Here is a 12,812-nt window from a genome sequence, read left to right as displayed (position 1 = left end):
AACTGCAGGTGCAACCTCAACCCAAAGCTGCATTTGCATTGTACATTTTAGATTTTAGACTTTAAAGATACGGCATAGAAACAGGCCCTTCGGCCCACCGAGTCTGCGCTGACCAGCGATCAGCCTGTACACTAAAGGGCCTGTCCCACGAGCATGCAGCGAGCGCGACCAAACCGGAAGCGGGGGCTGCGTGGAGGTCGAGTGATCCCTTACCAGTTGACGTGAAGTTTGAGCAAAGGCGTACGCCGTCAAGCCGCTGTGTACGGCGTCGAGACGCTGGGTACGGTGTCGAGACGGTGCTTACGGCCTCAATGCGGTTGCGGTCCGGCAGGCCGTTGCCGCGCGGAATTTTTGGACAGTGTCAGTTTTTCGGAGCCCCGCGCGATGTTGGGACCAGCTCCGCACAACTCCATACGGCTCCATCGATCAAAGTAGGACCGGCCCCGCGAGGCCATACGGCTCAAGTGACCACGTTAGGTCGCGCTTGCCGCATGCAGTCGCATGCTCGTGGGACAGGCCCTTAACAGTATCTGTCACGCGAGGGACAATTTAAAATTTACACATTAATGAACCTACAAGCCTGCACATCTTTAGAGTGTGGGAGGAAACCGGAGCATCCGGAGAAAACCACATGATCACAGGGAGAATGTATAAACTCCTTACAGATAGCATCCATGGTCAGGATCGAACCCTGGTCTCTGGTGCTGTAAGGCAACAGCTTTGCTGCTGCGCCATTGTACATTTTAACAGGTCCTTTTTCCCCAAAGGCTGGGAGGGAAGAGAGGTAGAAGCATAAGAACCCCAGCGATCAAAGGAGCAGAGATTGGGAGCAGGATCTGGGAAATTGTTGTAGGGGAAGGGATCTGGGCCAAATTCCATTATGACAATGGGGAATCAGCGGCTCGGCAATCAACTTGACAGGATATTGGGGGGAAATAGTGCAGAGTTCACAACATTATTTTGAAAGGGTTCAGGGTGGAGGTTGGGTTGGATGCGATTGCACATCAGAGGACTCTGGGCAGTGTCTTGAGAGCCACCAGGAGATGATGGGTGTTGGTGGAAGGAATAAACTTTATCTTAGTGATACAGATACAAGATGTAGATAAGGAAGTTTGTTTGTCTTGCTCAAAAGTGCTGGAGGAACTCAGCGGTTCAGGCAGCAACTGTGGTGGGAATGGGCAGGCGATATTTCGGGTGGGGACCCATCTTCAGACTCTGAAGAAGGCTCTCAATCCAAAATGTTGCCTGTCCCTTCCCTCTCTCCTCTGCCCAACCCATTGAGTTCCGCCAGCACTTTGTACCTTGCTCAACATTCCAGCATTTGCTGTTCCATGTGCCTCCCCTTTATTGTCTGCTATTCTAGATTGGTACAGTGATTATAAGACCACGCTGTCCTCTGAAACCCATTAATAAGCTCCCCTAAAATACTCCAAGGCTCGCACATGTCCAACAGGAAATCACAGCAGGGATGCAGGTGTGAATAAAGGCAGAAATAGCAAAATGACACAAAATTGGTCATTAATGTTTTCACTCTGAAAACAAATCAATTTTAAATTGCACAGCGCTGAAAAAAAGCACCTTTATGCAATGGAATTTCCAGATAACAGTTTCTAACAATAATTAAAATGGGACATCTTAAATTAAACATTGATCCATCCACGCTGCCACATCATTGCTGCTGTGATGGCAGAGGAGACTTTCCATTATTTTTCCAATAGACAAGTTGTGGAAGTAATCTTCTTTCTCATGTTATTTCTTGAATAGGCCACATACTTGGTTATTTTGTGTTCTCTAATTGTGTATTTGAGCAAATTAATTTTATTACCTAACTGTGCTCTTGTATCTTTCTTCCCGTTTCCAAGGGGCAACATAATTGTTTATCCAACTTTGTAACTCTGACCTGGTTTATGTGGTTTAATAAGGTGTTTGTAAAATCAGTTGAGCCCATCACAACTAACTGTGTACCTCCAAGGCCGAGTCATGACTGCCAAAGTTGCAGCAAGTTGACACAGAATTCCATTATGTTGCTCAGAACTGCTCTGAAGCATTCCTTCTTTTACATTGCCTGTGTGAGAGTCTGTAAAGTCTATGGATTATTAAACTCGTATTTCATTTAGTTTAGAGGTACAGCGCAGAAACAGGCCCTTTGGCCCACCGAATTCATGCCGTCCAGCGATCCCCGCACATTAACATTGTTCTACCCACACCAGGGACAATTTACAATTTTACCAAATGAATTAACCTGCAAATCTGTACGTCTTTGGAGTGTGGGAAGAAACCAGGGCTTCCGGGAAAAACCCACGCGGGTCACGGGGAGAACGTTCAAACTCCATGAAGACAGCGCCCGTAGTTAGGTTTGAACCCCGGTCTCTGCCGCTGTAAAGCAGTAACTCTACCGCTGCACCCATTGATTCAGGAAACATCCAATGGTATCCACATGCAAAGTACAAGAGATAGAAACAAGGACCTGCAGATGCTGGTCTACAAAAAAAGATGCAAAGTGCTGGAGCCTATCCAACCAGGTCCTCCAGAGATGCTGCCTGATGCGCTGAGTTACACCGGCACTTTTGCGACTTGTAAAGTATAAGAATTTTAACTAACACTGATAAAGCTCAGTTGGAACTAAGCCTATTGCAATATTTATTTGTTCTCATTAGACTTATTGCATTCCATCATTTCCAAGTTGTATCCTGTTTCATTGTTTCCAAGTTTTATTTCACCCAGGCAGTGCTGGGTGCCTGGAACATGCTGCCAGGGGTGATGGTGGAGGCAGATATGAGAGTGGCATACCGTAGGCTTTTGGATAACGGTGTGCAGAGATTAGAGGGGTATGGGTCATGTGCAGGCAGTTTAACTTGGCATCGTGTTTGGCCCAGACATTGTGCCAGGAATATACAAACTTAGTACAGACAGCACCCGTAGTCAGGATTGAACCCAGAACTCTGGCAGTGGAAGTCAGCAACTTTACCACTGCACCACTGTGTCACCATAGTCTCCTGATTCTATTGCCCGCTGAAATTTTCTACCTCTGGGACTATTGGAGGTGAGACCATTAGAAATATTTAAGGTGGAGTTCAATTAAATTTTTGAAAGATCAAGGAATTAAGAAACTGGCACAGAAGTGGTGTTGAGGCCTGCATTGATCACTAATGATCAAATTGAATTGTGGGACTGACCCAGCTGACCTGCTCCTGCTCCTATTTTCTTGTTTAGTTTAGAGATACAAGGTGGAATCAGGCCCTTCTGCCCACTGAGTCCCAAGCCGACCATCAGTCACCTATTCATACTAGTAGGTCGTTTAAGACTGAGGAGAGAAAAAAACGTTTTCACCCAGAGAGTTGTGAATTTGTGGAATTCCCTGCCACAGAGGGCAGTGGAGGCCAAGTCACTGGATGGATTTAAGAGAGAGTTAGACAGAGCTCTAGGGACTAGTGGAGTCAAGGGATATGGGGAGAAGGCAGGCACGGGTTTTTGATAGGGGACGATCAGCCATGATCACAATGAATGGCGGTGCTGGCTCGAAGGGCCGAATGGCCTCCTCCTGCACCTATTTTACATGTTTCTATGTTATCCCACTTTCTCATCCACTCCCTGCACACTTGGGACAATTTGTAGAGACCTATTAACCTGCAAACCCACACATATTTGGGATGTGGTAGGAAACCGGAATACCCAGAGGAAACCCACACCATTAAAGGGAGAATGTGCAAACTCCACACTGACATTACCTGAGGTCAGGATCGAACCTGGGCCTTTTGCGCTGTGAGGCAGCAGCCCTATCAGTTGCGCCACCCCTGTGTGTCTTGTGTTATTGGGCGTTTCTCCCATTTACCATTGATTACAAAAGGAGCTGCACAGATGTTTATCCAACTTTGGCCTTTGACCTGCTTTGGCTTTAGACTTGTTGACACAATCAGTGGAGCTCCTCACAGCCAAACATATACCTCCGGGGCACAGTCTTGATTGCAGTGCAGCAGTTAATTTACACAGAGTTCTACCGTAATTAGTTAGATGTTGTGGCTTGGACTTCACTTGAGGAATTAATGTTAGGCAGTGTATCATCCCCCTCACACGCCTTCAGAAAATACAATAGAAAGCTTTATGTTCCTCTGCCAAGGAACCTGCAAAGGTAAATCATAAATAGTGTAACATTCTTTCAGCACTGCAGCTAAACCACCTGCAGTAGTCTCTAGAGTCATCACTCCATTAAATTCTACTTCAGGTAACATTATTAACACTCAACCAGAGGCATCACCAAAATCAATCGATAATTCATTTACTTTTGGGAACTTAAGGTTTAATTATCATTATTTCGTGTGCCACCCACAATGTAGGTACATGCTGAAAATTTGGAATGAAAACAATTCCCAATCGAAATGTTTAGTCCACTCAAACACAACACAACAACACCTTTTTGTCTTACTGGCTTAGAAGCTGTCAAGTGTTTTTTGCATCTGTAATATAATAACATCAGGTTTTAGTTGCTGGTTTTGCACTGCTGGAAGTTTGGCATTTGGAGGAACACAATCCCTGTCCATGTAGCTTATACCTCGGAACTTCAACATTCTCAGTTAAATAATTGTACAGTTCTAATTCCTATGTTACAATAAACTCCACTGTTATGAAAGTTTTGCTACATTGAAAAGTTTGGAAACAGTCCTTGGAACAAATGCGGTCTGAATCTAGTGCAGTTCCTCATGCAATTAAACTGTGGGTGTTTGAGTTATTGTGCTATGGACATACACTGACATATTAATTGGGACAAGAAAAATGACTAGCGCAGGATTAGAGTGAAATCATGGGCTGATTATGTTGAGAGGAATACTCTGTGGACACTGTTCCAAGGAAGGATGTAACTTTGGTAGGGTGGTGGGTTATACAATAAATCTGTTTAGAGACAGGAAGGTATGTAAGCTCCTGTTATCAATCTCTTGAGTGAAGAAGATAGACTGATTTAGCTATTCCTTTTTCTTTAGGGTTGGTGACAAGTGCTTTGAATGCATCAGAGATATCTGTCTCTAGAGATACACTACAGAGAACTATTGATTGTCCCACCACGCTATCAATCACCTGTCCTAGAATAGAATGGAAATTATGTCCAACATACTTGCATTAAAGGGGATTCCAGACTAGAAGAATTTCTGGTTCAGAGTGTATAATACCATATAACCATATAACAATTACAGCAGGGAAACAGGCCATCTCGACCCTTCTAGTCCGTGCCGAACACGTATTCCCCCCCTAGTCCCATACACCTGCGTTCAGACCATAACCCTCCATCCTTTCCCGTCCATATAACTATCCAATACAGTCAGAAACAAATCAGTCAGATGGATCCATTTGGTGCTACCTTTATTGATAGATGCAGCTAAATTAAAGCATTCATTTTTTACCCACAAACAAAGGCAAATTTTGCACTATTGCCTTTTAATTAATGCAATAGCACAAAATGTGTAAACATGTGTAAATGCTTTAATTAAATAAAACTTTTTAATAATACTGCTTATCTAGCTATCAAAGCGTGGCTTAATTCCTTGCTGAGAATACAGAACAGGAAGGAAAATAAAATTGCAACATGAGGCAGTCCGATCTTATCAGGATTTATCCCCCAATAGTCATTTTCTATAAAATGGCTTCAAGCAATTTTCTGTAAGTAGTTTGGATCCAAGCGACGAGCAGTTAATTGTCTGACATATCGACAACGGGCAATGAAATTCTTACATGCAGAAACATAACAGGCATGTAAACATAATAGACATAGATAATGCACTATAGATAAAAATAAATAATAAATACAATACTGGTGCATAAAAAGCAATCAACCTCCGTCCAACCAGAGACAATCCATAACATTTCATTGTGTTCATAGTCCATTGAGTTACCGCAGTGTAGCGTTCAAGATGGTTGTTGGGAAGATGCTATTCTTGAATCAGGTAGTCACAGTTTTCAGACTCCTATACCTTCTTCCTGATGGTAGGAATTAAATGGGGACATGGCCAGGGTGATGTTGGCCTTTGATATTGGCTGCCTTATTGTGGCAGCGCCTCCGAGAGATCCCTCCAATGGAGGGAGATAGATTCCCTCTAAATGCTCCCACTTATTCCAGTTTTTTGAGGTGCTTCCTTTGCCGCTGACAATGTAGGTGCATCTTTTCTCCCACATCAATGCTTACGCCATTTAAAAATCACAGGTGAGGCATTGTCGGTAGCCACTATCAGAATATGAGAATGTGGCTGATAATGAACTTTTAAGAGACCTTTTCAAAATTTGCACCCACATGCTGTGTCTCAATGTGGCAAAGAATTCTCAGACTCGGATAGTGTATCTTCCTATTCAAAGCCTCGGAAAGAGGTGACTCCAGTAAGAGAAAGGTTCCTTGGATGTTGGCATCCTGGTTTCTCACCCAATTTGTCACTTTTCATTTCAGCAGAAAATATCCTCCAGTTATTTAAACATGTGCCCATCCCAGTGAAGTCTCTGAAACTCTCTCCATCTATTCTCCCAAGATGTAATAAGAAGGAACTGCAGATGCTGATTTATACCATAGACACAAAGTGCTGGATTAACTCAGTGGGTCAGGCAATATCTCTGGAGAAAATGGATAGGTGACATTTCAGGTCGGGACCAACCTTCCACTACTGAGGTCTGAGCTTCCCACCTGCTTTAAGAGGGCATCAATAATAGTAAGATGACATGCCTCAATGACTATCGACTAGTGGCACTAGCATCTGTGGTGATGAAGTGCTTTGAGAGGTTGGTTATGATGGATATCAACTCCGACCTCAACAAGAACTTCGACCCACTACTGTCACAACAGGTCAACAGAGGATTCGATCTCACTGGCTCTCCACTCCGCACTGGACCACTTGGACAATAAAATCGCTTACATCAGACTGTTGTTTATAGACTGCAACTCGGCATTCAATACCATCATCCCCCTCCAAGCTGGTTACCATCTCCCCCTCTACATCGGGGACCTGGGGTGGAGGGTACTGCATTGAGGAGTCCCATGCAACCTGTTTCTCTCGCCTGACCCGCTGAGTTATTTCAGCACTTTGGCTCAATCCATGTTCTCCCGTGATGGTCTCTGTAAAAAATGATGCAGATATTACTTGCTATGTTCACATGAAGACTCCACATCTAATTCATAACATCTGTGTTTTTTAGAGCAAGACTGAAAACACGCCAGTCTCATGATCAACTTGGAAAGCTCCTGCTGCAATGAGATGCTACTGGAAGCGATCAGTAACTACTCTTGGTTTTTCCCTGTGTCTTTGCTTGCTTGTGTATATTTGCACAAAGGATGATGAAGAAGAGAGTACACAGGTGAGTATTTTAAATGGAAGTTTAGTGCCTAATCTGCATTGATTTTTGAAACTCTGCACAATCGTGTGCCAGGAGTAGGTTGAGTTAACCCTGCTTTTCAACAAATAACTATGGAATTTGGAGTTTTGATGACAAGTAATTAACCTGGATTGTTAACTCTGTTTTTCACTCCCCTGTTGCTGGGTATTTTCAGCATCTTCTGTTTTTATCTCGGTAGTGGTGAGAGTTAATCAAATGTGACAAAGCATAACTCTCAGCATTGTTCCCCTATGTGCCACGTGTCAGATTAACTGTATATTTTTATTGACATAAAACCTAAGAATCCCGCCTGTTAGTTAGTGTATTCTAGCCGAGGTCTTTATTTGTGATAATAGTGAGATTGCCTTCCCAATGGTAAAAGAAGAATAGTAAATTCACCCAAATCCAAACTGATGTCTGGTCTAAATTTCTTCTATTATATTAACGTACATGAACTCTAACATTCCAGATTCAAGGACAGTTTCTGCCAGTTGTTATCAGGCAACCGCACCATCCTATCACCAACTAGAGAGCAGTTCTGACCTACCATCTACCTCATTGTAGACCCTTGGACTATCTTTAATCAGACTTTTTTCTTTTTTCCCTTCATCCTGTATCTGCACACGGTGGACGACTTGATTGTAATCATGTATAGTCTTTCTACTGACTGGATAGCACACAGCAAAAAAAGCTTTTCACTATATCTCGGTACACACGACAATAATCTAAACTAAACAAAAACCCACTCTCAAATGAATATGTCAGTTGTCCTGGCATATATAGACACACAGAACAATCAATGTTCTTCATAAAACATTATCCTGAAGAGATCTCAGAAGGTTTGACCTCCTGGTCAATAGGCTATTGTCAAAATAGTTTCCATTGCAACCACAGACTTATCCAAAGCCACTTTGCTTTCTTTTGCACATGGACAGCAGCTGAGAAGAAGTTTAACTGCTGGTGCTGTGAGGCTGTACCACTGTGTAACCTGAAATGTTATCACATTGCAAAGCTGGCAGCAGAATAAAACAAATATGCCTGCGCACAGAAATTACCTGTATGTCTCACAATTATTACTGACGCACTGGGTCAAATATAACAAGTAAAATTCAAGACTGATGTATGATTTGCTCAAGGTAGAAATAAGGAGCTGCAGAATCTGGTCTACAAAATTGCCACAAGGTGCTTGATTAGGCAGTGGGTCAGGCAGCACCTCTGGAGAACAAGGATAGGTGACGTTTAGAATTGGGACCCTTCCTCTGACTAATAGTAGGGGGAGGGGGGTGGGGGGAGCCTGGAGGAGAGGAAGGGCAGGACAAAGCCTGGCAGGTAATGGCTGAATATAAGTGGGGGGGGGGGGGGGGGGGGGGTGATACTCAAAAGATTGGACAAAGGTCAAAGACAGAAAGAGTTGGAGAAAGGAATTGAGGAGTTGCAAATTGTGAAGCTAGAGTAAGGAATGTAGATGGACGGGGGAGGGGGGGGGGGGTTGGGGGGAATAGGTGGGGTACAGGGGAGGGAAGCGAGGGAATGGGGGGGCGGGGGAAGAAGGGAGGGGGGGAGTAGTTAGCTAAAATTGAATAATTCAATGTCCATGCTGTTGAGTTGTAAGCTACCAGGCAGAATATGAGTTGCTGTTCCTCCAGATTACGTGTGGCCTCACTCTGGCAATTGAGGCAGCCCAGGGCAGAAAGGTCAGTGTGGGAATGGAGAGAGGAATTAAAATGGTTAGCAACCAGGTGATCCAGAAGGCCTTGGCGCAAGTGTTTGGCAAAACTCCCGCTGAGTCCATGGTTGGTCTCTCTGAGGTACTGAAGACCACATCGGGCACACGAGATGCAGTTGATGAGGTTGGGGGAGGTGCGTGTGAACTTCTGTCTGACCTGGAAGGACTGTTGGGGTGCCTGGATGGATGTAAGGAAGGAGGTTTAGAGACAGGTGTTGCATCTCCTGCCGCTGCAGGGGAAAATGCCTGAGAAGGGTGTGGTTTGGATGAGAAGGGACGAGTGAAGCAAGGAGTTGCGGAGGGAGTGGTCTCTGAGGGGTGAGGATAGGAAGATGTGACTGGTGGTTGAGTCAAGTTAGAGGTGACGGAAGTGTCAGAAGATGATGTGTTGGGCGCGGATGCTGGAGGCATGAAAGGTGTCGACCAGGGGAACTCCTATTCCGTCTTGTGGGAGGGGAAACAAGAGCAGAACTAGGACACAGAGGAGATGAAGATGAAGGATCCATCTATTACAGCAGGGAGGAGGGTGGGGGGGGGACACCATGTTTATGAAAGAATGAAGACATCTGGGAGGTTCTAGTGGAAAGCCTTATCTTGGGAGTAAATGTGGCAGAGACAATTAAATTGAGAGTAAGGAATAGCTTCTTTGCAAGAGGCAGGGTGGGAGGAAGTGTAGTCCAGATAACTGTGGGAGTCAGAATGTCTACAGTAGATGTCAGCCAATAGTTTATCCCCTGCGATGGAGACAGAGAGATTAAGAATGGGGAGGGAGATGTCAGAGAGAAAGTCCAAGTGAATTTGAGGGCAGAGAGGAAGTCAGCGGTAAAGTTAATGTAATCAATGATTCTTTCCAAAGCTGGTCATTTGCATTCATCTGTATAGGCAAATGTGTTAGTATTTCAACCTCATCGTAATGCTGGCATCTTGGCACAATATATGATCCTTTTATAATTGTACTGGACAGTTACCCTGCTCATCTTGGTCCACCGGCTATGAGTAATATCATTTAGTAACATCTATGCATTGCTTCCTCCCTGCTCAATATCTACCCGTGTGATAAGTAAATCTGGGGGATTAAAGCAGTGGAATACCATGAGTGTACTATTTGAAAAGTCAAATCAAGAAATGCAAGTCCTGCAGGAAGGATCAGCAGATGCTGGTTAATACTGAAGATAGACACAAAATGCTGGAGTAACTCAGCAGGTCAGGCAGCATCTCTGGAGAAAAGGAATAGGTGATGCTTTGGGTTGGAACCCTATTTCAGACTTCATCCTGAGTTGGGTGGACTTGATCCATGATATAATAATGCCTGTGTCTTGTACGCTGCTTCCAAAGTTAAGTTCTATTGACAATCATTTAGTGTCCCTCATGAGAAAGTGTAGCGACTCTAACCTTGTTATTTATATTTTCAGTGCTTAGCATGACTACACATTTTTTTTTTAAACGTACCTGGCTATTTAGATTACAATCAAAATATTCACTTTTCATATAATTTTCATCTGGTGTATTTTAATAATCCCCTGTCCAAACCAATTACTTGTTTTGTCTTGGCCTTTGTTTGTACTGAATCTCTCTTAGTTTTGAGGTTGGAATTTCAGCAGAATACTGAGAGCACAGTCTCTGCTGAGTATAAACTAATCAAGCTAACTTCAGTAGATAGGTTAAAAATATCAGACTGCAGATAAGGTAAATGCAAATGACAACAGATAATGCCAATAATAGGTCATTGGCATGAATCGTTTAACTTTGTTTCTCTCTTCACATATACTGCCTGACTTGCTGAGTGTTTTCAGTATTTTCCTTTATTTGTTTCAACCAGACTAGATGTGAATGACCATTTAAAAGAAATCCTAACTAATTTCCAATGACCCAGCTTCAGAAAATCACTTAAATCCTGCTTTAATCATTTTGCTTTAAATTTAATTCATTTTCAGCTGAGTTTAACTGAAATATACTGGACATTATTTAGATGAACAGGAAATTAACAATGGGAAATTGTAAGGAAGTCCTCCCAGTATACGTAATAGAATAGCGGGGTAGGCTCGATGGGCCGAATGGCCTAATTCTGCTCCTATGTTCTGTGACGTCTCCTTTTATGCTAAGGTTGTTAGTATGGCCATAGAATAAGCAGTATTGAAGCATGCATGCTTGATATTGTCCATTTTCATACTACAATGTGCCATTGTCTTTCAGAAAATGGAAGAAAGGCGACTGGCCAAAGAAATAGCCGTGCAGCAGCTGTACTCCGAGAGGAACGTGCAGAACTTCCGGGAGTTGGTCAATTTCTCTTCCCCCATTAACGTCACCTATCAATATTTGGCAGGGTACCCTTTGTTAAAAAAAAGTAAGAGAACAATTATAAAGTTTGGCATGAATTGATTGTAAAATGGAATGCAATGCAGCGGTAAATGTGGTGCCATTTTATCTCAAATCTAAAACAGGAACTTTTTGCTGTGCAGATGAGGTAAAGTAGGTTATTTTTAACTGCATTCCTATTGTATGAGGGAAAATAACCTTATTTTCATCCACAGTATTCCAGTGTTCCCACGAAGCATGTGAAGATGTGCCATCAGTTTTATTTCCATTTGAGACGCAATTATTAGCTGAAGAAATTATTCTTGAGTCAAACAATAGTTAAGCACCTTGGGATAAAAATTCTATTGTGTAACAGCAGTTTTTTTTGCACGATCCAATTTCAAAGAGAAAACAATTCGGAATAGAAACCAAGATTTACTGCATTGATTTCAAAGCCCAGAATGTACTGTATATTTTGGGTATTTCACACATGTGATGTAATAATGCAGGGTAACATGTAGACATGTAGTGGCTTCCCACAGCATGCAACATGTGGCTGACTGATGCCTTGCTAATGTGGCCTGTAGGTTCATTCGTATAGAAACAGGTCATCATCACAATATGGATAAGGTTTATCGCGGACCTGAATGAGTAGATAGATCCCAGTGGACCTGGGGCTGGTTTCTGGGAGGGTCACTTCAAAAGGAAAATTTCAAACCTCGCAATAGTTCAGCCTCAATCACCAATACCCTCCCATTAAACCAGCATGCACCAACCAGCTTCCTCCCTCAACACTTCATCACTAAGTGAGACTGATGAGATCTCTTAGTTTAAAGATACAGCAAGGAAACAGCCCTTCCGTCCACTGAGTCCATGCCACCCACAGATCACACCTTCACAATAATTCCACGATATTACATTTTTGCATCAACTCCTTACACATTAAAGGCAATTTTACAGAAGCCAATTGACCTGCAAAGTCGCACGTGTCTGTGATATGGAGGAAACCGGAACACCCGGAGGAAACTGACACTGTCACAGGAAGAAAATGCAAACTCTTTTGTTTTACTTTTAATGATTTTATTCATATTACTTTTTACTGTTTGACAGTAAAATTATGTACGAGTGCACACAATAAGTGGTGCATATTTGCCCTTTCCCCAAGACATTTTCCATGCTTTTTTATTTAATCCACGACCAAATTAATTACCTTTATAGATTTTACCCTTGCAGACTTTGCATGCAGAGAAATCTTTTAGTCTTTTTAATTTTAGAATTTAAAATTCATAATCAAAATTCATGTCAAAATGTTAAATCTTGTTCAGTTGCTTGAAAGATATTATTTTCACTAAAAAGCCCATTCATCAAACTTTATCAATAATTCCCATGTCAGCATTGGCAATGGTGCAGCGTTGTATCGTCCATTATATTATGTACTAAACAACTC

General features: G+C 42.8%; 1 protein-coding gene across 3 annotated transcripts in view; it reads left to right on the top strand.

Moving 5' to 3' along the window:
* LOC129708636 (alpha-1,3-mannosyl-glycoprotein 4-beta-N-acetylglucosaminyltransferase C-like) overlaps positions 1-12,812 on the top strand; it is a 150,344-nt gene that overhangs the window by 128,657 nt on the left and 8,875 nt on the right. For all 3 annotated transcript variants that reach the window (XM_055654516.1, XM_055654515.1, XM_055654514.1), the window contains exons 2-3: positions 7,168-7,326; positions 11,264-11,414. In XM_055654516.1, the coding sequence (XP_055510491.1) occupies positions 7,222-7,326; positions 11,264-11,414 (256 nt within the window). In that variant the 5' untranslated portion in view covers positions 7,168-7,221. The remainder of the gene's footprint in view (positions 1-7,167; positions 7,327-11,263; positions 11,415-12,812) is intronic.

Source organism: Leucoraja erinacea, chromosome 24 (assembly GCF_028641065.1).
Source record: "Leucoraja erinacea ecotype New England chromosome 24, Leri_hhj_1, whole genome shotgun sequence".
Classification (NCBI taxonomy): Eukaryota; Metazoa; Chordata; class Chondrichthyes; order Rajiformes; family Rajidae; genus Leucoraja; species Leucoraja erinaceus.
The sequence above is the reverse complement of the archived record's forward strand: the minus strand, read 5'-3'. Positions and strand labels throughout refer to the sequence as shown.